At 44.3% G+C, this 27,940-nt stretch overlaps 1 protein-coding gene across 2 annotated transcripts in view; it reads right to left on the bottom strand.

Annotated features, from left to right (window-relative positions):
• Positions 1–910: 910 nt before the first annotated feature.
• LOC144797898 (aldo-keto reductase family 1 member B1-like) overlaps positions 911–27,940 on the bottom strand; it is a 225,294-nt gene continuing 198,264 nt past the window's right edge. For both annotated transcript variants that reach the window (XM_078668792.1, XM_078668736.1), the window contains exons 8-11: positions 16,877–16,960; positions 11,823–11,905; positions 1,615–3,701; positions 911–1,252 (exon numbers count right to left, since the gene is read on the bottom strand). In XM_078668792.1, coding sequence (XP_078524918.1) covers positions 3,659–3,701; positions 11,823–11,905; positions 16,877–16,960 — 210 coding nt within the window. In that variant the 3' untranslated portion in view covers positions 911–1,252; positions 1,615–3,658. The remainder of the gene's footprint in view (positions 1,253–1,614; positions 3,702–11,822; positions 11,906–16,876; positions 16,961–27,940) is intronic.

The following is a 27,940-nucleotide window of genomic DNA, read 5'->3' as shown; positions in this document are numbered from 1 at the left end:
AACCAAGAACTCAGAGGGACACATCTGAAACAGACAATCTAATAATGAAGCCGATGCCCATGCACATTTCCTGCAATAGGTGGAGTCAATATACCTGTGAAACTACTTTAAAAAAAAACAACTTGCACATGTCCGAGCTCACCACTAGACGGCAGGAGTATGCACAGCGTGTGTATCTACAGCTACAGATGCCACAGACATGTAATTGTGAAGGCCAGTAAAGCACGGACAATGTTCAGGGTCAGAGAGCCGGATCTGCTTCAAAGGGCTCAGGAAAAAAGAAACAGACATCAGCGCTCAAGGATGATGCCTATGTATTGTGCTGCACTGTCACTTCCGACAGCAGAAGGAGCCAACAGAGTCTGATGGTGCCACCCACTGTCGCACAGGAGCAAAAAAACGAAAAGCTTCTGGATCTAGTCTGGTGCTTGGGACGGAATTCAAAAGGAAAGGAATCTGCAGATGTAAGTATACATCACAAGTAAACTGCATCTGTGGCAGAGGAAGAATGTTGCATGTAAACGAAAGCAACTGAAACAAAAAAAGAATACAATGGTATCGCTGAATAAAAAGATGCAAGGGAGAAGCCAATTCCAATATCCTGCAAAAAAAATAAACCCAGATTTGGGTGTGGTCGTTGGCAATTCTCAGTTAAATGGTGGCACTCCTGTACAAGGAGTACTTGCAAGGTTCTAAATGGCAGCATCGTTTTTTCAGAAGCTTGTTCTGCCCCGCTTACGAAGTCACTTCTCACTCTGTTGGCAAATAAGGCGTGGAGGACAACAAAGTCAATGAAGAGGATATTGCAAATATTTATTATCCATGTTGCATCACACATTTTTTTGCCATATTGCAAATGAAAAAGATCATACAAAAGATGTTTTGAATGAACACAACACATACAAAAGTGTCTGATGTATGCCAAGTTTTATTCAGAACTGCAAAAACCTCATACATGAAAAAGCAGTCTTTGACCTCAGGCAGACCACTTTACGAACAATTACACAAACTGAGATCTACACAATTCTCTGTAACAGAATCAGTGCCACCTAGCATACAAAGCCAACAGGGAAAGAATTTAGTTTCCTAAATACATGGGGCCTCATTTATGAAAAGTGACGCATCGCTGCGTGAAAACAGCGATGCGTCACTTCTCATTGCGCCCGCCTTGCGACACCAATGATGCGTCATATTAACAGTATGACGCATCATTGCGCAAGGAGCTACAGATATGTCAGTATTTCTGACGTATCTGTATGGCGCAAAAGTGGCGCATTGCTGGAGTGTGTCACAAAAGTGACGCATCTCCAGCAATGCGTCCTTTCACATGGGGCAGGCCCCATGAGAAAGGGCCTGCGTCAGTCTTACGCCTGCTGTGAGGGAGGCTTAAGAAATTGACGCATTTGCGTCCTAGAAGTGGCGCAGTGAAATCTTATAGATTTCACTGCGTCACTTCTATGACCCTTTCTTGCATCAGAACGCCCCCCTGCATGCATTATACCTGGCGCAGGTATAATGTAGCGCAGGGGTTTACAAAGTGACGCATCTACCTAGATGCGTCACTTTGTAAATATGGTGCAACAAGGCACATTTTTTACGCTGCTGGTGCGTCACAAAAAGTGACGCACCGGTGGCGTAAAAGTGACGCACGGCCTCATAAATGAGGCCCATGGTGTGTCCAGGCAAACAACAGTATTCATACATCTCACAACATGAACACAAGCAATCTTAATGCTACATTCACTACCTCCCAGGCCCATTTAAATTACAATCCGACATTACAAAAATGCAACTTCGATTTTATTATACAACAGGAAAATTTTCACTGCGAACTGAATTTCTGCAAGTTTCACTCAGACATCATCCTGAGTGATGTATGCTTTGCTTTATGCATCAGTGGGTTTCACAGTGTAGCCCTGCCTTCTGGAGGCACCACTCACCGCCCTTTGCCTCTGCCCACAAATACTGGTCATTTAACTGAGCAGTGTTCATGAAATCACAACTTTTGTGTTTTCATGAAAATTGACATTACGCTGGTCAGTAATCTTGGCCTTGTCTTCAGGACAGAAGGAAAGGTGGGAGGGTGAGGGGGGGGGGTTGGAGAGGGGGATTGAGGCACAATCCATCTACAGAGTGTTGTATAATAACAGCAGATTGCAGAAGGAGGTCTGGATTGTGAATGTGAGGGGCACACATACATAAGCCATATGATTTTGCAGACATAATGTACATGCATCACGCAGCACAGTATATCTGCTAAAACAGGGCTATCAAGGAGCACCTCAGTGCATACCAGAGGCAAGTGAGGAGAAACACAGAGCAGCAGGTGCAGGATCCCCAGCTCTGTCCCAGCCTCTTCTGAGCGTCCAGTCCTGTCAAGCAGTTAAGAGAGAGCTCAGTAGGGGTCATCTCCTTTTCAAACCTTGTCCTGATGTATTGTGTGGCTCCTTGTTGGGAAACACAGCCTGCTGGTTCTCATTCTCTGCGTCGCGTTCCTGCTATGCTCCTGCAATGGAGCTTCTAAATTGCCAGGAAAGAAAGCAAGGGAACTAAAACAAAAGAAATGTTTCTCTGTGCACATCTGAGTGTGTTTGTGAGTGACCGAGTGAATGAGACTGAATGCAATTTAGTGGAGTGTGTATTTTGTGAGTGAATTAGAACGCCTAAGTGAAAATCGAGTGCGATGGAGTGAGTGAAGGCATGCAAGTGAGTTAGGAGTGACCAAGAGGCTATTGGAGTAAATCAGGGCATAGGAAGGAGGTGCACTTGCACCAGGTCCGAGAGGCCTATTGAATCTTATTTACTAAAGCAGAGCGCCTGTACATCAGGAGCTGTGAGTGAGAATCAAAAGTGAAAGAGTGAGTCTGTTCAAAAGGAGTCAGAACTAGAGAGTGAGAGTTTGTGTGTGCGAATGAGTAAAGAAGTGAGTGTGAGTTAGAGTGAGTGAGGAGGAAAGAGTGAGTGAATGAAAAAGTACAAGTGAATAAGTGTTTGCGTATTTTATGCTTGTGAGTCTGCCCTTAGCCATAGTAACATTAGTGCATGCCATGTAAACTACTACTGCAATGACATTTTTTTAACACTTGGTACTCTCTGGCTTCTGTGTCTAAACACTAAGGTTGCAGTTAAATTCATGTTACATCCAAGAATATCACCCCTTTCTGATTTGACACTTACTTTACAAGGGCAGTAAAAAATTTTATTTCTATCATATGTACTTTAAACGCAAGGAGTGGTTGTTTAACTCATTCATCCCCCATCACATGATTATTCAAGACAATACCAATTTTAATTTCTATCACATGTACTTTAGATGTGAGGAGTGCTGGTTTTCATCTTCATTCCTCCCATTCTATGATTTTTCACTTCTTGAGAAATACTTTGATGGTCTGATTCATTCACATGGTGTAAGGCACAAGGAAAAGATCACTAGGCGTTAGTCTTCGTGATCCTTCAATCTCTATGAACACAAACATGAATCCTACTACAATGATTCTGGGTCAGTACCATTGGTTTACAGCTTAATTGACAGAGCACTGAGAAAAGAGGGTTCAGTTTCACCAGTCCACTTTTTTTGGCAGATCAACGTTCCTGAAAGGTTGTTAAAGTTCTTGCAGTGAAAAAACTCTGAATACTGGGTAGGTCTTTATTCGAACTGTTAAAACTCTGCGGTGAACGGGTAGTCCTTGTGATTTTTGCACCTGTGAGAGAAATACAAAAGAATAAATGAGAAGAGCGCAACTATGAAACTAAATTAATGAGACCATTCCAAGCTGTACTAGGAGCAGTACTTCAGCAGCAATGTCTGAACAGTGGGGTTCACAGGCATTTGAAAAATTTGGCGGCTGTTCATTGAAAGGTCCCTAAAATCCAGTACTTGGGCAGGAGGCCAAATGGTGCAATAGTGTGGGGTTGCAAAAGGGTTAGTGGAAAAGAGGCAGCTCACGCCTGAAGGTGGTTCACTCAAGAGCGCAGGGTGGTGGTGAATTCTAGATATGTGAAGGAAAGGGGGAAATCAATATTAGGAGCTGACACAGAAGACAGGCTGCAGACAGAAGGGGCATCATATTCAGGAGGGTCAGGGAAGACTGGTTGAGGTCCGGAAGTCCTGCAATGCTGGTTGCTTTCACTCTAGAAAAACACAGGGTCTAGGCTCTGACCCAGTAAGGCTAAGCCAAATATCATAAGACAACAACACAATTTCCAATACTGGACTTTACGCTCTAGTTTTTGTTCTGACCTTTATGAATAAAACATACCGGCCCGTTTTTTGTTTACGTCACTAGTTTATTTATTCATTTATTTCACTAGTGGAACTTTTTTATTTTTTAGACATCTCACGAATTTTTTGTGCATGTATATATAGATACCAAACAATACAATTCATTACAGGAATTTTTAGACATTATACAAAATATTTACAAAATTACAACACATCCTCCCCACATTTTGGCCAATGCAAACATACCTCACTCATACACCCCACATATACCACAAATTACGGAAAGACCCTCTGTCAATTCCTGATTGTTTATACAAATGGATGAGATTGTTTTTCTTAACCCAGAATCCTATTCCAACAAGGTTGTTTTCACTCTGGCACTCTAAGTATAAACATGCTTCAAGTATCCAAGCCTCTGTCCCCTGATAAGAACCAAGCAAGGGTACTTGAGACTGCAGATACTCTTATTAAAGCACCCATGCTTTTACTGACAAGAGCGTATGATAGGAGCATCCTTTCATGAGGATGATTCCAAAGCCTGCTAATGGTGGTGGGAGGCCAGCCAAGTGTGGACACACATTGCTTAATGAGGGGCGGCAAAAGGCTATGAAGGATTCTGGAATCAATAGGAAAACAGCAAGGTCCAAGGGTGAATGAGAGATGCAAGAGTGATGCAGACCATGGTATCCGGGAATGCTGGCAGGAAGAGATTAAAACCCAGGGAGATAAAGGAAAACCTCCAATCTGCATCCACCCACCCACTTTCTAGAAGGGATAGGAATCACCCGCTTGGTGTTTGGAGCTGAATGAACAGCCAGGCACAAGCTTTAGGATGAGATAATTGACCATTCTGCCACACCCTCAACACACTGGGCCAGACCACACAAAATCAGAAATGAAGGACAAACAGGACGCCAAAAATGTCATTATCATACATTTTCAAACTACTCAGACGTAAGAAATGGCAGCTAAAACAGATGTTTTTACGAAGATAATACACATAAAGAGGCAGCAGGAACACCGACACTTAATAGGTGTCCTCATGCGCAAGGTGGTCATGAAATGAGAATGGGAAACAAGGTGATGGAAGGAATGCTTCAATGAATCTCAATCACTAGCATGCGCTTGGGGCCCGCTACAGAACAACAGTTTTCATCCACTCTAGACGGAGAACTGAGTCTTGCTTCTGCTCCAGAAGGCAAAATCCAGCCCAATCTGCTACACGAAGTTCCCTCGAGAGGGGACCACAAGAAAACCTACACCAGTTTCGACCTACCTGGGTCTCGTTAGTAAGGTATAGACAGGGCCACTGGAATGAGATTGTGTGGTTGCAGCATTTTTTGCATAATTATGGATTTGCCGCATTTGCCACACAATCAATAATCTGCTGCATAATTTGAAGATTTTCCCAAAACATATTGTTTCTAGCTCAAATGTTACACAAAATATAGCCACACGTGTTGCCGCACAATGGAAGGCCCTTTGCAAAGGTTGACTGGTCACCTTTCTGTTGCTTATTGCTGTATTTGGGAATTAGACGTGTGCTTATGAGGTACAATCTATAATAAGACAGTTTTGAAAATATAAAAATGTCAAGATGATACAGTAATATTCTCACAAAATGTGCCACATTACGCCGAATAATTTGCCTTTTCTTGCTGCATAATTTGGCTCTCTCATGCTGCATAATTCAAGTAGCCCTAGGCATAGCATGGGTCCAACGGCATAGTGAGCACAAGATCCACGCCTGGGCATACCAGTCACACAGAATGTGCTAAAAAAACATTAAAAAAACAACACAAATTGACGATGAACAGATGTTTATACCGATTATGGCTACGAAAGTGTGTAGGCTAACTAGTAGCTCTGAGCACTATTGTTTTAAATAGGAGCACAGCAGATGTAGCGGCAGATGTTAATAGGTCATTAAAGAGGTATTGGATTACTACCTCCACTCTCTGACTAATCCAAAATCTTATGATACTACTGTCAATCATTGGATCTTGTAAAGTGCGACTTGTCACCCCGGGGGTCTCCAGGCGCTGGCGTTTGTGAGCCTCAATCGGATGGCCATGCAAGCTGATGAACTGAGTCTTAAGCTTCTTCCTGACGTCTTCAAATGATGGGGATGTGCGCATGGGGGTGGGGGAGGTCGTTCCAGGATTTGGCTGCGAGGTAGAGTGACCTCTGCAGCTGCTTTGACGGATGTGGGCGAGGGTAGAGTAGCGGAGTTCCCTGGTTGGTTGGTGAACATCAGATGAATGTTGATGTAGGCTGGACCAGATTTGTTGAGGGCTTTATAGGAGTTTGAAGAGGCATCTATCCTGGACAGGGAGCCAGTGGAGGGCCCTGATGTGAGGGGGAGGCTGGTACTTCTGGGGAGGGCAAGGATGAGTCTTGGTACTGAGTTCTGAATGGCCTGGAGGCGGTTCAGTAGCTGGTTGGTGGTTCCGGCGTAGAGTGCGTTGATGCAGTCCAGACAGCTGAAGACTAGGGTCTGGGATCCATCGGAAGATCTTGCGAAGCATGCAGAGGGTGTGAAAGCAGGCAGAGGAGACTGCCATGATTTGGTGCTTCATGGTCAGTTGGCAGTCCAGGATGATTCCGAGGTTGCGCGAGTGGTCGATAGGGGTGGCTGAGGGGCCGAGAGCGGTGGGTCATCATGCGTCGTCCCTAGGGGAAGGCTGGTTTCCAAAGAGGAGGACTTCTGTTTGTCAGAGATGAGGTTGGGCCGGATGCCAGATTGGGAGGGGGTCGAGCAGGTAGTTTTCTTCGAGGTACTCCGTAAGCTGGCGGTTGATGGCTCTCCCCAAAGTTTTTGTGGGTAAAGTAGGTACCGAGATGGCGCAGTAGTTCTTAAGGTTTGTTGGGGTTAGCGGAGGGATTCTTTTTCAGGAGGGGCCCATTTACAATCTTTTTTACAACTTCCTGGAAAACCATCTTTTACCTGGAAACATTGGTTTAAAGTGTCTGAAAGTTATTTAGTTGCCTTGAGTAGAAATATTTCCACGTATAAGGAAAGTAACCTTCCTTTTCAACAACTTGTGTACTGAATGTCCACAAAGTTTTCAAAATTGACCTAAAATTACACAGTCACCACAGCCTGAAGGTCAGAATGAATATGTTGAAAATATTGCCAGACTTAAAAAGAAATGTAATGAACAGCCCAGTGTACTTTTAGGACGTTTCAACTTTTCAAGAGAAGACTATCTGCTCATCGTCATTGAGCTTCTAATTGTCATTTTGGCGCCACTCTAGAAGTTAATTTAAGAGACCAATTTGCATTTTGGATGCAAATCAAAGTAAATCCAAAATCGTCTTCTAATTTGAAGAGATCCAACTGTGACAGGGGTTATAGATTTAGCTAAAGTTGCAAGTAAAAGAATGGGTAAGGATTTCATTTCTCATTCTGTAAATGTCCTTCAAGAGTCTGACACAGTAAATGCGTTATCTGTTAAAGAGAAATGTAGCAAACCCTTACCTAAGAAGGGTTCTGGGTTTTGTTTCAGATGTGATTAAAAATTTGATATGGGTAATTTTACAGGTTGTCTTGCTCAAGGTAAAAGGTGTAACAAGTATCACAAAGTTGGACATTTTCAGGGAGTTTGCAGGAGCAAGAACAATGCACAAGTGCATACAAATGATGCAGATCTGTCTGTTTACTATGTTTCACATGATCTCTGAAAGATAGTCTTTACTTTGGACACGGTTGATAACAGTAAATTGGTCAAAGGACCGCTATGTGAAGCAATGCTTGGGGACTCAGTTTTCGAATGATGGCATATTCTGGCCCACCAGCCCCCCCCTCAACCATTATTTCCGGGACTTTATATAGTCAACACTGGGCTAGTTGACAAGGTATTGCCTCCAATGGATATTAATCTCAAAGCTTATAGGGACCAAGATTTTTCATACAATGATAGGAATGTCTGAAAAGGAAAGTTATGCCAAACGTTTATGTAGCCATAAAAAGTAAACTTATCATTGGCTGGCAGGACTTGACCAAATTCGGTCTCATATTTGTTCCTGATTCTGATGTTCCAATCGTAGTCAACCCATTTGTGTAGCAACTGTTGTGGATTCTTTTGAAGAAATTAAAGGTAATACAAAAGCTTAACCAGACGTTTTTCAATCGAAGAAAGGTACCATTTCTGATTTTGAGCACAAAATCAAGTTACAGGCACACGGCATACCGATTTCTCATAAACCCAGACATGTAACGTTATCAGTAAGGACAGAGCTTCAGGAGTTATTGAATAAGTTGGTGTCAGAAGATGTGATTACTCCTACAGACTCCTCTGAGTGGGTGAGCTCCATCGCTATAGTACGCAAAATGGATGGCAATATTCATCTATGTGCTGACTTAGGCACACTCAATAGCAACATTTTGGAGGATTGTCATCCACTTCCAAAAAATCAGGTTTTGTGGTGAAATTTGTCAGATGTAAAATGAATTTCTTTGCTAGATTTACACTCAGCATTTCATTAGGTACCACTCGCTATAGACTCCCAAGATCTGACCACCTTTGAGACCCCATTTGGGGCTTACACATTTCTAGGGCTTTCATTTGGGTTGGCGTCTGCAGCGAGTGTTTTCCAAAAACAAATGGATACCATGCCAGTGGGTATATCTAGCCTTCAACCGTAGCTAGATGATGTGCTGTTTTGTGGAAAATCTATTCAATCAATCAGGCTTTTGTAAAGCGCAACTTCTCACCCACCCTTGAGTGTCACAAGGAGCAGGAGCAATGTTCAAGTACATACAATTGATGCAGATTCGTCGGTCTAATATGTTTCACATGATCTCTCTAAGGTAGTCCTTACATTGGACTCTGTTGATAACAGTAAATCTGTCAAAGGGACGCAATGTAAAGCAATGGTTGAGGGAATCAGTTTGCAGATGATTGAGGAGCATAATAATGTTTTATTTAGAGTTTTGGATGTTTTCAAGAAATATGGCAACACTTTGAAATGTGATGAGAGTTGTTTTTTAGTACAATAACTAGATGACTATATTTCTATAAATGGTATCAAACCAAAATGTTCCCTGGTAAAGGAAATCTCAGAGGTACCTCCTCCCGAAGATAAAGAAGAGTTTAAATCATTCCTTGGAATGAGCAATTATTATTCAAGGAATGCAACCTCTACACAAGCTTTTGAAGAAGGGGGGACATTTTATTGGGATCACTTTGCAGCTCAAGCTCTTAAATCTACCAAAAAGCTGAAAATTCAAGCTCAAGCTCTTCTGCCATACAAATCAGGATGTGAATGCATTTTAATGGTTGATGAAAGTCAAGAGGGTCTGGGCACTGTCTTGTTTCAAAATGTCCAGGGTAACGAATGTACTACTGCATATGCTTCTCGCCTTTTATTACAATCTGAAAAAGTACATAGCTCTAAAGAGAGAGGCACTAGCATGTTCTTGGGCAATAGAAACATTTAAGTTTTCTCTGGGGCACACATTTTACACTATATACAGATCATAACCCATTACTCCATCTGCTCAATGGATATGGTTCAGGTAAGGCATCTGCAAGGTTGGTGAGACTATTGTCAAGGCTTCAAGAGTATAACTTCACAATATATATTCCAGGAGGTAAACATGTCAAGGCTTATTGCCTCTCCATGTAACCTTTGAAAGATGTGGATCCGGATGACATTAAACATGATAATGTGTAGTAGCCACTCTAGACAATGCTCTTCTTTCTTCCTCTGGCACTATTTCCAAACTTGAGTGGATGGAAGCCTTAAATAAGATGAGGTGTGTTTGTTTGTCAAATATTTTTTTCCAAAAGGTTGTCCGAAAGGAAGATCTTGGTCAGTACCTGTGAAACCATGCACTCGGATTCAAGAAGAGTTATCATTAGTTGATAGAATTCTTATGAGAAATGATTTATGTATTCCTCCAACTTCTATCAGAGAAACAATTATCGCAGCAGGGCATGTTGGTCATTTAGGAGTTGGCAGTACTTACAAAAATGAAAACCTTTCTTTTGTTGGCCATCGTTGGACTCGCAAGTCTCAAATTGTGTTTCGTTGCCATGGACTCTGCTGGCCCTTCTGACATACTACCATCTTATCAGGAGTATTTTACAGTTCTTATTGACTAGTTCTCCAAGTGGAAATAATTTGACTTTGTGGCAGCACCCTCTACACCCAAATGTCATTACATTTTTATAGAAAATATTTGATCTAGAAAGCACACCTAGAGAATTAGTAACAGAAAATGCAACTCACTTTAATTCCAAACAAATGAAAGATTTTATAGCTAGGTACCACATTAAGCATTTACAAGTGGCCCTTTATTCGCCGACTTCCAATGGTTTAGTCGAAAGAGTGAATAGGTTTCTCAAGGGAGTATGGACAGCGTAAAAATATTAAAAACATCTTAAAAGCAATTGTAATTAATTTGCTGCATAAGCTATTAAAACAGCATCGTCTGCGTACAAAAGCAAGGGGAGTAGGCGGGAACCCATTATTGGGACAATCGGTGTGGAAGAGAATAAAAAGGAGTCTAATGCATTCATGTAGGCTAAAAAAAAAATATATATATTAAAAGGAAGGAAGGGAGCCAATATAAATCCTTGTCTAACGCCTTGGGTGAGGTATCCTCATACGGGTATCTCTGAGAAGGGATATTCCAAAATGGGGGTAGGGGGGGTTGAATCCATGCCTGCTCCAAGATATCCCAGACTATGTCTCTGCCTACTAAGTCACAGGCACAAGAGAGGTCCATAAACTCCATGTGTATGGCCCCTCTACTGGCCTTGATGTATTTACCTAAGATCAGAGACAAATTAAGGGCTTGCTTGCTAGTATTCAGTATTGGATGGAACCCGTATTGAGTTTCTGCAAAAAAAGTGATTTTTTTTAAGCCCACTCTGCCAATTTTGCTAAACTAACCCTTCCAAATATTTGGGGCAGAAGCTAGAAGGGGAGCATCTATTGCCTTTCTTGTATATAGGAACTGTTACGGATTCCCTTCAAGATGCTAGAGGTCCCTCCTTAACTATAGCTCTAAAGGCATTAGTAAAGAAAGGGGACTAACAAGAGGAAAAATGGATAAGTCAAGCTTTAAAACTACAGCCCTGTATCAATAACTCAACCCTTTGACTAGTTTACCTGAAAGTTTAAAGGATAAAGGATAAAACAAAAGTGCATTATATTTTACAAAGTTTCATTAAAAAGTTAATTGAATAAAATCTCATTGACTAAAAATATCTAACCAGAATTAGAAGGGTAATCATCATCTCTTATTTCTCTATCTCACACATAATCAGATCAAGAGGGCAGGCCTTCTCTTACATCACTTGTAAAGCATGGACCAATCTCCCACTCGTCATCAGAGTTCTGGACTACACTGCCAAACATTCATATGGCAAAAAGAGTCACTATGTGAACTGCACATTTATGATCTGTGCGCAACGTGAAAATCACAGGTTTGAATTACTGTGAGCTCACCACACTGTTGCCCGTCTGACAAGTACCACGAATAGTGAAAAGCTTTGTGCTAGAAAGTGCTACAAACCCAAACCATTATTAAAACTGGAAACACATCAACTCCAACTTTGGTCAGTAACAATTAAATAAGGATACTCACATGCTCATGGCACACACTCGCCATCCCTTGTTGAAGCTCAGAATAGTATCCATCTCTTCTTGGGTAAGTTCAAAATCAAATATCTGGGAGTAACAGAAGAAAGATTAATTGGCTCCAACGAACGACAGAAGAAATGGTCAATGAACATTTTATCTGCTAATCACAAAAGGATCAAAGCAATGTGTTAAGATACTACATCAGATGCTTTGATCACCGGTCATCCAGCAGGTCTGGTAATTTGTGTTGTAGATCTTGGACATATACTCCACTAGACCTTGTGGTAGAATGAAAACAGCGGTAACCTGCAGCTAAATCACAATCAGCCTAAAAAGATCTGCTCTTCTGGTTGATGAATAAGAAGGGGCATACAGGCAAATCACTTTTGCACACTAAGAGCATTAAAAAAATATTTACAAAAAGGAGAGTGGAGCAGAGCCAAGGGAAGAGGTTTCTGTGCATGAGCATATGTGGGCATGCCCCAGTCCTCTCCCTCTTACCACCAATGTACCCCTCATTGACTCAAACGGCTCCTGTCGATGATGTGCAGACAGTTCTTACCTTTTTAAGTATTTGTTTCAAAGCTTTCAAATGTTGACTCCTTAGATGAAAGTTACTTACCTGCAACTACATGGTTAGACAGAGCTGCACGGTATTCCCCCTCCTGCCCCCCCCTCCCACCCAGCACCTTGAGACCCTCACAGGTGAGTACCACGCTTCACAAATCCCGGATTGATTGATTGCAGTTCACCAGTGTTGCCATCTTCCCTAGATTTACATTCTTTCCATTATTCCCCACTGCTAGGCTGGGAATTCTAGATGTATTTAATAGATCAGCATTTGTGAATAGCATAAGCACCTCACCATTTGTGTCCACAGACTGACACGGAGGTGGATAGGCTTCCACTACACCTATCAATGTGATCATCTTCAGCGTTCAGAGCGCAAGTACAGAACTAAAGTAGAGCCTCGTGAGAGGAGGGAGACTCGCATATGAATTTATAGTAATGTTTTCTTTCCTTGATTTTGATATTTTATAGATTCACACGCTATAAAGTAGATCATGAAGGCAAATAGAAAAAAATGTACGTAGAAGCTAATTAACGACTGACACTACCATCTGGAGCACTGGAGATGGCTGATGCTATTAAGAAATAGCGACAAAATCCTACCCAATGAGACTGCTGTGACACCATTTACCACGCTAGGTCCTTTTCCACGGAAGGTCAAACGTGATTTTAGTGTATCATCTTCTATTTGTAAATACAGTTGGAGTTACAAATAAATTTCATGAACATAATGCCTATCGACAGGCATTCAGTGTAAAGGATGGCAACTCTTCGCTGGAAGAATCGCTCATTGTAGGAAGCTGGCTCTTTGTGGTTTAACGAAAACTTGACATACCATGCAAAGAGTCCAGTGTTTTCCCCAGAATTGAACAGAGATTACTATGCAATCCCAAAGCGCTCTATTAGGGGGTAGTGTGGTTGAGCTGCACATAAATGACAACATGACTCCACAAGAATATCCACACAAATTTATGAAAATAGCAAGTACCTTTATATATGTATAATATAGGCATCACAATAAAATCGTTCTGGTAAGTACGCTTTTCACTATAAATTATTTTTACTTTAAAAATGGACACAGTGCAGTATCAGAGTTCTGCATTGCTATCCGGCCCATCTCCCTGCTCCCGTTCCAGGCAAAGGTCATCGAGAAAATCGTCAACAGACAAATAACCGGCCACCTGGAAGACAACATCTTGGACCCGTCCCAGCCCGGATTCAGACGAAACCACAGCACCGAGACAGCCCTCATCGCAGCCACAGACGACATCAGGCGCCAAATAGGCAAAGGCGAAACACCAGCCCTCATCCTCCTGGACCTGTCGGCCGCCTTCGACACGGCCTGCCATTGCACTCTAAAGACAGCCCACCTAGAAGCCGGGATCCAAGAGAAGGCCCTTGACTGGACCACGTCCTTCCTCTCCGGCAGAACCCAGAGCGTCCGCCTCCCACTCTTCCGATCCGAAGCCACCGATATCATCTGCGGCGTCCCCCAGGGCTCATCCCTCAGCCCGACACTATTCAACATCTACATGGCCCCCCTCGCACAAGTGGCCCACCATCACGACCTCAACATCATCTCCTACGCCGGCGACACCCAGCTCATCCTCTCCCTCACCAAAGACCCACACACCGCCAAAACCAACCTCCACGAGGGAATGAAGGCCATCGCCGACTGGATGAGGAGCAGCCGTCTGTAGCTGAACTCGGACAAGACGGAGGTACTCATCCTCGGACCCACCCACTCAGCCTGGGACGACTCCTGGTGGCCGACCACACTGGGAACAGCACCAACACCATCCGGCCATGCACGCAACCTAGGATTCATCCTCGACTCCTCCCTCACCATGTCTAAGCAGGTCAACGCCGTCTCCTCCTCCTGCTACAACACCCTCCGCAGGATCTACAAGTGGATCCCGACCAAAACAAGAAGAACGGTGACACAGGCCCTCGTCAGCAGCAGACTGGACTACAGCAACGCACTTTACGCAGGAATCCCAGCCAAAACCCTACAACGACTACAATGCATCCAAAATGCCTCCGCCCGACTGATAGTCAACGTCCCCCGCCGCAGCCACATCACCCCCCCACCTGAGAGACCTACACTGGCTCCCCGTCGACAAGATGATCACCTTCAAGCTCCTCACCCACGCACACAAAGCACTCCACAAACCCAGACCAGCCTACCTGAACCGCAGACTCAGCTTCTACACCCCCACCCGCCAGCTCTGCTCCGCCAGCCTCACCCTCGCCGCTGTCCCCCGCATCCAACGAACGACCTCCGGAGGCAGATCCTTCTCCTACCTTGCCACCAAGACCTGGAACACTCTCCCTACCCACATACGGCAGACCCAAGACCTACTCGCCTTCAGAAGACTCCTCAAGACCTGGCTCTTCGAGCAGTAGCAGCACACCCCTCCCCTCAGCGCCTTGAGACCCTCAAGGGTAAGTAGCGTGCTCTACAAGTACTCTGATTGATCCTATGGAAGGAAGAATAAGTTCACCAAACCGGCGTAGCACAGCGACTTACAAGACCAATCTCCAGATGTTGAGTTGAGTGGGAGGGCAAGGTTAAGGCAGCACCAAAAGTACACCACCAGTGGCATGAGGGTGACTGGGTGCACAGCAGCGTCGGGTGCCCAATGCGTTTCAACGTCGATCGGTCTCTGTAAAAAGAGGCTGCATGCTCGGGCTAGGAGGCCAATTGGGCTGAACCAGCTGGCTAAGGCATTATGATGCTGGGGTACAGGAGGACATCTCCAAGGCCCAGGGGTGACAGGTGCAGATGTGTCTTTAGGCATTGGGTGTTTCCTCACTGGAGCAGTCACGGTAGAGGGGGCCTGAGCGCGGAGGCAACAGGCAACATCTGGGAGTCCAGGAAGGGTGAAACCAGAATAGACTAGAGCTCTGGGAAATTTGTTGGCACGTTGGCCCACTACAACTTGGGCTGGTGCAGTGGTTGCTTCAGGTGTTAGGTTTTGGCAGTTCCGGAGACCTCAGTCTTATCCTTGATGTTTCTTCAGAATAGTTCCGCTGTTCAATTAGGCTTTTATTTAGAGTTTGGCAGATGGTGCACTCTGTCAAAACATGGTGGCTATTCCATCCACCGATAAGTGCCACATGATATAATGCACTTGTATTATGACTGACAGGATATCGGCCACGTTTGTGTTGGAGTATCCCATTCATTGAACTCGAAGCAAGGCCCATACTCTTGAGCCCAAATGCGATCTACTCTTTACATTTCTCTATCAGCATTAAGAAACTTTTGGATCTGACCCGAACAACGCGGTTAGAATTACTACAGCATTTTAGGCTGTCTATGTTCCTCGGACGAAGATATAATTAATCTTTTGTGATTATTTGCTGAATATCATATTGCAAAATCCAATAAACTATTTTTTTAAAGAAAGAGACAAATTCAATCTGAATTTTCTACATCATGGGGACAGACAGTATAGTGGCGGTATTTCAGCCTTCACTTCAAATTTAGAGTTTTCTCCAGAGCATTCGAGGATTTTCAGTTGCCACTGAAAGCTAACTCCAGCCCTTAGAAGCTCCATCTTCCATAGGAGAAAGCCAAATTATATTTGAGAAAAAAAGATCAATTGAATCAAATTATGAAAACAATCCTTACAGGAATTTCTCTGCTACAGTTGAGCGAGTGGAAGTGGATTAGGTTGCCAGCTCTCAGTCTGCGGTTGGAGCCCATTCCAGAGTTTTAAGTGTAATCAGAAAGCAGAGAGAGAGACAGATTGAGCAAAATCAAGAAACAGAGATTGTATGATTTGTGTGTGTGTGTGTTTCTGTCATGAAGTCAATGAAAAATGAAAACTGCCTGCCTGACACTTAGAAAGTTAGTAGAAACAGGATGCAGTGGGAAATAAAAAAACTGGTCATTGACCTATAATTCCAGCCAAGATAATACATGATATGGACAAGATCCATGACTTTTGAGAAGGGACTAATGTGGACTAAAGCAAAAATATGGGAGCAAAGCTATTAAAAAAGTGCAAGCCTCTAAAATGACCCAGCGTCCAGGCAGCACTGTATGCCCGTTCCGTCAGGCTGAAAAACAGGTGAAAGTGGCAGAATTGTTTTGCCTGAACAAGTCTGCAATAGTAACTCCCATTTTCTACACACATCCAGCTCAAAGAATTTATTTAAAGTAAGCCATTTTGACTTAAAGCATTAAATACAAGAGATCTGATTTGATGTACTTTTTACCAAGTTTTGCAATAGGCGGTTATTAGCGGCCAATGCTTCATATGTGTGCACCAGGTGAAAGTCTAAAAAGCCAGCAAACATGCCCCCAGTTTAACTCTGAGCACTTTCAATTAACATCGCAATGCTTGAGATAAAGATAGCCTATTCATGGGTTTACCTCTTTACAAAAACATGCTATACTGAATAGTACTGCACGACATGGTTGCCGCCGCACCCACACCCCCAAACCGGTTTCCTTTGCAGCCAATTGCTTCTCCTCACCTGAAAGTTTTCTCGGATGCGCTCCGGAGTGACTGATTTTGGAATTACAATCAAATTCCTCTGGACTTGGAAGCGCAGTAATATCTGGAGAAAAAAAAACAAGGAAACTTATGAATAAACTGTCACAAGTGTTTCAAAGATAGTTACACAGATGTTTTCCAACCTATAAAGCTTTGCGACGATCTACCAGGGAAAGTCCTCCTAAAAAAACCATAGTATTTGTGGGAAAAGAAAAAAATAATGTTTTGCTCTTGCTGGGAAGCCCCAATCGCTTCCTGCAATGCTCTCCATGTTGTCCCCCTCACCCTACACCCTTAACAGGGTTTAAAAATGTCCAGGCATATACCCCAGATGCATCAACAACCCAATTTGCGATTCCTTAATAGCGAAAAATACCGATTCGCTATTAAGGAATAGCAAAATGGAATGCATCAAGAAATCACTTAAAAAATAGCGATTTCTTAGAATTTCTTAATTGTGACTCGCAAATTGCGAGTCGCAATTAAGGAATACCTCCCCATTCATTCCTATGGGCCTAGAGGCCCATAGGAATGAATGGGAAGACAATCTCAATTTGCGAATCGCAATTAGCGATTCGCAAATTGAGATTGCGATTTCAAGGGTGCAGGGGTGTCCAAAGGACACCCTGTTGCAACCCTGAAATTGATATGTGCACATATGTTGCGCACACACATGCCCTTAGGGCATGTGTGTGCGCAACATGAAACTTTGAAAAATGCACTTTAGTGCATGTTTCAAAGTTTTTGCAAATTACCATGAAGTTGTACTTCATGGTAATTTGCATGCCCTATTAGCGAATTCGCTATTTTAAAAACTTTCATGCATTGCATTTAAGGAATCTCAATTTGAGATTCCTTAAATACAAATAATCGCAATTTAGCGATTTCTAAAAATTCGATTTTTGCATTTGGGATGATGCATCCCAAATGCAAAAATACCGCTCGCAGAGGGGCAGATTCTTTGATGAATCTGGGCCATAGTCCCTCAAATTCGGCTGCGTGCACAGGACAAAAATAAACCCGTGCCAAAACATACTTGACATTTTGCCAAAAGTTAAGAAAGCACAATGACAAAGACTCACTCTCTGTTTAAATAAATACAATATTGCCGAGCTCTTGGCAGGCCATTAACAAGGTTTCCGCCAATTAGGAGGCGAACAAAGACTACCTTCACTCCCGAAGGCCGATTTAAAACTCTCTTCCTAGATAGCCAGAGCCTCGGCAGCATTGTTTCTCCTTCGGCCGGGCATGGGTTTTACTTCATCCAAGTCAGAGGAAAAAGAGGGCAACACGGAGGAATAATCTTTTCAGTGATTCACTAACTGGATTGTATTTTTTAGTGCAACATTTCAGACTGAACCCAGTTAAGATCTAGATATTATTGCATAGTACTCTTTCCTATGGAGTGGGCGCACAGATGGACCAACAAAACCATCCATAGCAGGAGTCTCTGGGCCTGATTCACAGAACTAACTTAGGACAAAATTCTAAACTTACTACCATTTTGGTATTCACAGAAGACACTTACTCATTTCGGTATTCACAGAAGTTAGGAGTCCTAACTTTAGGACTCCAAAATGCCTTCTGTGAATACCGAAAGTCTTAATAATTGGATTTTTCTCAGTTTAGGAGTAGTAAAGCTAGGACTCCTAACTTTAGGACTCCTAACTTTAGGACTCCTAAATGCCTTCTGTGAAGAAAGAAAGTCTTAAAGTTAGGATTTTTCTCAGTTTAGGAGTCCTAAAGTTAGGACTCCTAACTTTACTACTCCTAAACTGAGAAAAATCCAATTTTTAAGACTTTCGGTATTCACAGAAGGCATTTAGGAGTCCTAAAGTTAGGAGCCCTAACTTCTGTGAATACTAAAATAAGTAAGTGAATACCAAAATGGTAGTAAGTTTAGGATTTTGTCTTAAGTTAGTTCTGTGAATCGGGCCCTCTGCAACTACCATACTGTTTGCAATGAAGAGGCAATTCCTTGAAGTGTCTGAGCAAGGGCCTGAACTCTCTTTTCAAAAATTTAGAAACAATGTCACAGCACTTAAAAATGAAGGTAAAAAAGAAGGCATTCCTGTAGATGCCTTGAACAGCACAGGTCGGGGTACGTGCCGAGAACTACGCATTGGAGGAATCTCCAGTGAAAAAGCAATTGTCTGAATAGCAGTATGTTTTCCTGAGTGAAGCTAAAGATAGATTACCATAGAAAGAATTGCCACTCTGATGCCAGGCTATGGGCATAGGGGAGGGTATATGGTACAGTGATAATACTCTGATCTCATCCACAGATACTATTCAGAACATCTGGATGGTCTTCCTGATGTGACCAATATCATAGAATGGAAAGACTCCAAAGGTGGATCTGTTTCAGAGAGTACATTTCAAGAAGTACAGTTGGGAGCTAGACAGTATCTGTAGTAGACACACCTTTCTCATTTGACAGTCCCATAGAAGTTACTGTGCAATTTCTTCTTGAAACACTCAATTTCTTATAGCAACAGTGGAAGGGATAGGAAGAAGAAATCGAACAGCCACTAATCTTCAGTAATTAAAACCCATTGGTTTAAAAAAAAAGGTATGTCAAGTTTCTGACATGGTTTGCAAGCCCAGAAATAGAGATTCTTGCGACCCTAGGAGAGAGACAGTTAACCAGTTTTTAGGTCGAGCACAGCTCAGCGTGCATGCGCTGCTCTGCGAGGCTCCTTGTAACTACTCTAAACTACTCTGTGCGGGTCTGACTCCCCCCACGCCTTGGGTTGGCTTTTGCGTGTGTCATTTTGTAATCGTAGCTTGCAAATGGCTAAAAGTGGGTGCATGACCCACCTCTTTTGAAAAGGTTCACTCCCACTGCGTTTTGATGGCGGGAGCGAGCAGCGGCGAGCAGGGCGGCAGCTGCAGTGCCTCGCCTCCCCTTCACCACTCCCCCTTGTCTCGCTGTGCCCGCCCCCACCACCCCTCTTGAGCTGCTTGTTGTGTCTGTTCACCTGTTGGCGCTCACAGTCTGTCAGTGACGCAAACCTTGCATCAGATGTGTGCGCAAGCACAGAATATGCTGAATTCTCCAGTATCTTACGTCTATGACACTCTACCCTCTACGTTAGGGCACTTGCAGAGGAGCAGCGCACTGGGTGCGTTTGGTTACCAGACACTTGTAGATCCGCTTGGTTTTTCTTGTCTTCTAAAAATGCTTTCGTTTGTTTCTGGTCGTGCTCTTATACAAGATGTATGTGTTGTGGTACTAACATGGTTGTGAACAAGCGCATAGAGGCTATTTAACTTGCGTGTAAAATATAATGTCCCTAAAATGTACCCGTATTCTTTATTTGCTCTTATGTATGGCGTTATCTAGCGATGCCAGATTGGGGCACCGCCTTCTTGTCATGGGGTTGGTTACCTTTTACCAACCACGGTCATGCGGTGCTCAGTTCAGTTGAGGTGGATAGTGTGTACAGCTTCTAGAAGGCCTACGGTTGCCTTTGAATGCCTGAGGCTGGACCCCTGCCCTCGCCAGTCAGGCGCTATCTTGATGAAGTGATCAGGACAGTCTCTCCCGTAAGTGTGGCCCGGCTGGAGACCTGTCAGCACTGCAGTGTCCGTGGCTCCCGTGCAGCTGTCCTGTCTCCAACACAGACGTCCAAGCGCCCCCTCCACCCCAACAACTAAATAGAGATTATTGTTCTCTGTGAAGATCTTATTGGCGCAGTCTGCTTCAGTGAGCCTGTCCGGGGCCGAACGGCTTCCTGTCCATTGTAGCATGTTGCTGGGCCTTTGAAGTGATGCTTGGATGGATAAAGTACCCGGGGGCTGCTAGTGGAGGGTTTAGAACTGGTCATCTGTCAGTTCGTGTTGGCAGGCTCCTTTCCAGTGCACCCCAATTTTGTGTCCTGGCATTTTTATTTAACACATATGTTTTGCATTCCTTTACATCTTTAAAATGTATACAGGTTGTTTTTCTAAAGTTAACACGTGTCAAACGTATTTCCTCTGTGTGCATTAACAGCAAGAACCAATACAAGTATAGTTCCCAGCTCAGTTTATCTGTGCGCCTCAATAAGAGGCTCTCCTTCCATCAAACTCAGTTTTCTATTATCCTGTTAAAGGGTGGGTTCGGGGGGCACTCATACATCATGTATGCTATGGGGAGACCTCCCTAGTAGTATAAATAAAGTGCCAATGCATGACTGGATTTTGATAAGATGGAGGTTAATGTTTCCCGAGAACCCCCTGTATGTTGGTGCCTGCTTTTCCCACTGGAGATACATAAAGCGCCGCAATACCACATCAGAGGCCCGCTTGGCGCTATATAAATGGCAAAGAACGAGTTACTGTAAACGTGGCTGGCCAGTCTCAGTTGCAGTAATGTTGCAACAGAGGCCTTCCCTAAACCTCAGGGCCATCCGTGGCAAGGTTTGTGTTGCTGTTTGTGCAGGAAGAGATAGCTTTGTCTCCGAAAGTGTCCAGTGCAAACAAACTTTCTCTGTTGCTGCTTACAATGGCAGCAGTCAGCTCACTGCGCCCAGAGTTGCAGTCAACAAGCCGCCTCCACGTCCAAAGGGTTTTCATCTGGCGGGTGTGGTCTGGAGGCAGTACCAAGACATCATCTTTTTGGGTCTAGGTTTCTTTACTTTGTCAAAGCATTACTTACTGTGTGAAGCCCCCTTGCCATAGCTGAAATGCAATAAATGTAGAGGCCTCCACTGTAGGGTTGGCAGCTTCCCCCAGCAATGCACAGGAACTCATGGATTGTAGTGGATAAGCATTCCTCGGGGCCCAGAGTAACCACACAACACTGACATGTCCCTGCTTTGTGTGCCATGGTGCGCCCAGCCGGGCAAAAAGTATAAAATAATGGGAAGACCATGCACGCACTCGGCGTGTGTACGTGTAATTCTCAGAGGCCGGCAGCTGTCTTCACCGACTTGGTTCATGCTCAGAAAGTTAAACGAAATCTAGTCTGCTCCTTGTGAGGAGCAGCACCTCTGCACTGTAGAGCCAGATGTTGATTTATGTTGTTTTTGTTTCACACACAGTGTAGTGTAGTGTTTTTTCCTCAATTGTGGGAAGAACTCTTGTATTCCTCATACAAGGGCCGCTTTGTGCTGCCCCTATGGACTGCAAGCTCTCACCAGGATTTGTGCGTATGTGAGGCGCAATACCACCTCAGCACCAGCGCCGCACCACCTCAGCACCAGCACAGCACCACCACCTTAGCACTACACCAGTTTAACTCGGCAATACCTGAGCACCAGCGCAGCACCACCTCGGCACCAGCGCAACACCACCTTTGCAACAGCACAGCACCACCTCACTACCAGTGCACCACCACCTCAGCATCAGCGTAGCACCACCACAGCATCACTCACCACCACCGTAGCACCAGCGCAGAAACTCCTCAGTATCACTCAACACCACCATAGCACCACCTCTGTATCAGCACAGCACCAGCAAAGCACCAACTCAGCACTACTGTAGCCCCATCACAGCATCGGCCCAGCCTCACCTCAGCACCAATGCAGCACCACTTGAGCATTAGCGCAGCACAGCACCAACTAAGCATCACTGAGCACCACCTCTGCACAAGCACACCACCACCTCCCCACCATGACAGTATAACTCCGCATCACCGGAGCATCAGCACAGCATCACCTCAGCACCAGGAGAGACCAACTAGAAGACATTGTATATGTTAATTATGTTTTTTAATAGGGTTGTTCATTTGCACATAATGTGTACTTGGTTACATATAAGGTAACAAAAATGCTTATAACACTTTATTATAACTTTTCAACATGCTGTACAGCAGCCGCACTGCTCTGCAACATAGCTTAAAGGCACTGGCAAAGCCAATAGCTAACTAACACTCATAAGGTCCCAAAGGCAAGACCTATTGGCATTGCCAAAGCTTGCTGTTATCTTGCGATGAAGTAGCAGTTTCTCCATCTGTGCTGCTTATTTGATGCTTCTTTACAGGCTTGAAATAACAGCTGAGGACCTTGTTTCGGAGTGTTCGCAGGTAATGGGTAAATCAGACAATAGAAGATTAGCAATAAATACTAAATACATAACTGGAACAGAGATCACAGTGAAGCCCCACGTGGTGGCCGCAGGGCAGACAGCAGCTGCTGGGCCCCACCTGTGGTGGCAGGAGTAGTCTGCCTTTGGTGTCCTGGGACAAAGCTTACTATGATTCTGCAAACTGTACCAAGTACAACACTTTCAGTAATTGACTATCAGGGTAGCGAAGACGAGCCGCAAGAATCACTCCTGGCGTACTTTTTTTTTGCCAACTTCTTCTGGGCGCTCTACTCATCCGGAACAATTCTATCTCTTCTTCTCGACTGCCGTTCATCCTGCAGGGCCAGACACACTGCTTTGCTGTGAGAAAGTGCCTCTTTTTGCTTGGTTAGCTGCCCCCACTTTTTGCTTGGTTTTGATGTGGTTTCGATTGTAGTGCGCAAGGTTCCTGCCAACCAGGACCCCTTGCCAGTGCTTTTTTCCCTAAAAACAAATCTCCAATTGACACGTCTAACCCCCTTTAAGCTCCTAGTAAATGGTACCCCGAGTACCTAGGGCCTGAAGAGGGTCCGCTGGGACCCCCACACTGGGACCATGCCACTGCCCTTGTGGCTTGCATACACCCGTGAGGCAGAAAACGGCAAAGTCGACATGACACCCTGCCTGGGTGCCATGCCAGCCAGCACTGCCTTAAGGCATAGGTAAGTCACCCCTCTAGCAGGCCTCACGGCCCGAACGCAGGGTGCACATAACTACAGGTGTGGGCATATCTGCATGATCAGATATGACTCTACAATATTAAGGAATGGGCCCTCATATTGTAAGTGCCAATGGAGCCATAGAGAGTACCTGGGCTGGAAACTCGAAAAATCTAGTTCCCTAGCACCATGATTGGTTCACTGAATACAGGAGTGTTTGGTACCAAACTACTACTCTTCGTACCAAACTACTACTCTCAAACAAATACACACTGATACCAGTGAGGAATGTATGGTACCATGTATCCAGAGGGTACCTCAGAGGTCCCCCCTAAAGAAATCTTCCAACCCTGGTGTGGTCTCTGACCGGATGTAGGGAGCTACCACCACCACCACCAGACAGGTTTCTAGACCGCTGGGTAGAGAGACCCTGCTCTCTGGGACCAGAAACAATGCACATCCTGGGCAGAGGTGTCACACCCCTTCACCCAGGATGAGCCAGTACTCGCAGTATGAAGTTTCAAAGGTCAGTGGTCAAAAAAGGAAGCTTCAAAGGTGCTGCACCTTTGTAACACGACCTCCAGCCATTGTAGCCACCGGTTTACATCCCCACTTCAGGCGGTAAAGCCAGCAGGAAAACTTAATAGGTGTTCTCACCTTTGCCAACTCCACACCTAAGGTGGAGGAGGCGAGGTGAAGCACATCTTTCAATCCCTGCAATCTTGAAGCTGGGGGACCCCTCCATTCAGGGCTAGGTCTATGCTACCCTCCCATAGGAGGGTGGCATATTAGAGAGTGCAGTCACCTCAGGTACAGTGCCAATTGGCCCTGCCTGCTACTCCCTTAGAACACCTCCCAAATGTAATATTTAGATGGCTCTCCCAGACCTAGAAACTAGATCTGCGTTGACCTACGAAGGAAGAAGACGACCCTGCAGAGAAGACTCAAGACGACAACTGTCTTAGCCCCAGCCATAACAGCCTGTCTTCCCCTCTGAAGAACCTCTGACCTGTCTTGCAGCAGCAACCTCTGAAACCCAGGAGAGGACTGCTGCCTTCAACAAAGACCCCTGTCTTCACCTTCGAAGAACCTCTGACCTGTCTTGCATCAGCAACCTCTGAAACCCCTGGGAGGACTGCTGCCTTCAACAAAGACCCCAATCTCCTGTGGACAGCGAACCTGTCCAGAAGGAACCTACAATAAAGACTTTGAATCCAGGCAGATCCAAAACTTGTGCCCACTCTTCACCCGATGCCCACGACCCGAGTTCAAGTGGCCCACCTGCCCAGTGAAGTCTCCCAAGAGACCAGAACTCCGAATCCAGCTTGGACCAACCTCTCCTGACCTACACGACGACACCTGCAGAGAGGATCTGAAGGCCCTCCACCCACCACCACGACCAGCATGGTAAGAAGATTTCCATCATCTAAAGGCACCACTACACCCGCAGCCTCCGGGTTTTGGTGAGCTTGACCAGTTATGCCCCTGTGAACCCCCAACACCTCAAATTACCTGTGCTGTCACTGGCGTTCTGCCTGGACCCTCTGGTTTGACGCCTGCAGCTTTTTTCCGAAAAGAAGTATCCCCATAGAATTGCATTGGACGCCAGACGCTGGGTTTTCACCTTGCACCCGGCTGCCCCTGTGACGCTGGTGGTGTATGTTTGGTGCTGCTTTGTATTTCTCCCTGTGCTGGTACAACCCCCCAAAGCTTGGCCCCTGCAACTGATTTATCTACCTGCAAGGAGTGTGGCTTCAGGCACCCCGCTGCCTGATTTGAAAAGCATTCGGCTGAACTCCGATTTTGACCATTGCACCCGGCACACTAGTGGTGCAATGTTGGTACCTTGCCCACTGCTGACCTTTGATCTAGAAGACTGGAACTGTACATTGCACCCTTACCTGATTGACTGCAAAACTATTTTCCACATAGGAGAACATTGAACTATGCTGAAAAGTTTCCAAGTGTCAATTTTTCAAAGTGCAAAGAATTTTTAATTCTGTCAGCAGATCCTTCACCCTTCCAGCATACAGTGCAGATTTTAGGTGATGTACCCTCACTTTTTGGAGACAGGCTGTAAGGCAGACACTACCCCTGATTACACAACAGTTCCTCTAATACTCAATGGAACACTCCCTTCCTTGCAGAACTTTGATGTGGAACAAAGTAGGCGGTTTCGATCCCACTTTTTTTTTTAAATACACATTTGTATAGGCTGGGTACGTGGATTTATTGTCTTAGGTTTCAAAACCAGTTTGGATTTGTTTGCTTCAAATGTCATTTCCATGCTGCCATTCGGGCACAGCCATTGTGCAGTGATATTTCTCATACTAGGTAGCAGAGGTGCTGGCTCCAAGCAGAAGTACCCAACACAGAGGCACAATGAAGTGTGAGAACTCTGCACCTCAATGTCATCAGTTTTCATGAAGCAGTATTTAGAGACAGAGAAAAGGGAAGATCCTTCCAAGAAACGTCCTCACCTTGAACAGGAATGGACATCTCTCCTGCCATATACCAGGGGTGGAGGAAGAACAGTTTCACACAGAACCAGTGCCTCAGTTCTTGTAACATTCTCTTAGTTATTAATTTGAGGCGATTACCATGCAGCCTATTTGTTCAGATAAAAAATGAATACATACTTTCTCCGCTGCATCTGGTTGCCCTATTTGGCATGAGATAGATGCCACCCTTGACAGGAAAAGACATTCTAGGCACTTCTTGCGTTTACATTTCTATTCTTTACTGCATTATGTACAACAGCAGAATGAAGACTGGAGAATACCAATTGTTGCCTTGTATCAGAGCTGCTGTTACCATGAGGGAGAGCGCAAACTTTCCATAATAAAGGTTTCTTACTAGGCATAGGTTATGTTATACTTGGCATCTAAAGCTTTTATGTAGATGAATTCTATGTAAGTAAGGATAAGTGAGTTAGCAAGGAGCCCATGCTTATCAAGAATTTGTGTGACAAGAAAGTGTCTCAAGGAAAAACTGTAAACAAGATGCTACATCCACCAGAACTTTGCTTGTATTTTATTCAGATTAAAGGGATAACACCATTAAACCCTTATTGTTGAGCTCAGTTTTCTACTGCAGCATCAGAATGGATGTTTAATTCTTCTTTGCCTTAGGGGCAGCTGCTAATGTAGGATCGCCCTCTCACAGAAGGGATATGTGCACAAGTATATTTAAAGAATGTTATCTTTGATATGATATGCCACACCCAGAAAATTCTCACACAACAGACACCATCCGTTTCTTTGATATTTCATGCTCCCAGGAAGGCAGGCTGCTTATAAGCTCTTGTTAGAAATTGAGAAGTACAAGTACTGGAATCAGGGGCAACAAAACAGGGCTCGTGTTTAGTATATTATGGTATTACAAAAAGAAACAGCAATCATACACCTGTTTTTGAGCAAGAAGATTGGCGAGAACTGACGAGAGGAGAAGGAAAAGAAAGAGGACGTTGATGACTAGGAATCTGCTGAAACTGGTGGACCCTATCCTAAAACAGACGACCTCAAATCACCTGAAGAATAAGCAGTGGAAAAGCCAATAATTCTGGCTTGTAAAGTATGATGTATATAAGTGTGGTCTCCTCTGTTTTTAAAATGCATGAATTTTGTGGTAAATTTTGCCTTGCCCCTCAACATCACCAAAATACAATATACATCACAAAACAGGTTTCTCTTCCAAGTAATCCTGATGCAACTCCAGTGGCTCCCCTTGCCAGCCCTGAACATCTTGGCTTTCTAAATGATGCAGAGGATTGCAATCAGGAATCCCACATATCTGACTGGCAAGGTTACCGTTTCTGATGCTCTCAGCACCAGTGGCCAGCACACCACCAGATTGCAGAAAAAAATGAGAAAAAGAAAAACTTAAGCAACAGGTCCTTTTCCATTTATGCACGCAGGGTCTGGAACAACACCCAAGTTCATCAAGATGGTCCCACAATTCTGTTCCAATTTCAGAGCAAGTTGAACAGGGAACCCTTTATAGAACACTACATAATGATACAGTAACAGTTCACAAATCAATTATTGACTGTATTCTGCCTTTGAGCCTGAACAGAGCTCCATTGTCTAGGTCCATGCTAGAGAAATGCTGCATACATACAAATAATTCTTTGTGCATTGAGTTTACAGGCTTCAGGAGGCAAGTTCTATTACTTACAGTACACTTCAATTTGAAGCAAAGCCTTGATAACAATGTTGAGCCACAAACTCAAGAAACAAACAGCACACTATGAAAAGCAATAGATTTGGTAGTTAATGGTAATGCGTGTTTGTGTGATTCTTGTTAACAATTCTGCAGAAAGTCAGCCAGTGTTA

This window comes from Lissotriton helveticus, chromosome 1_1 (genome assembly GCF_964261635.1).
Source record: "Lissotriton helveticus chromosome 1_1, aLisHel1.1, whole genome shotgun sequence".
Taxonomy (NCBI): domain Eukaryota; kingdom Metazoa; phylum Chordata; class Amphibia; order Caudata; family Salamandridae; genus Lissotriton; species Lissotriton helveticus.
The sequence above is the reverse complement of the archived record's forward strand: the minus strand, read 5'-3'. Positions and strand labels throughout refer to the sequence as shown.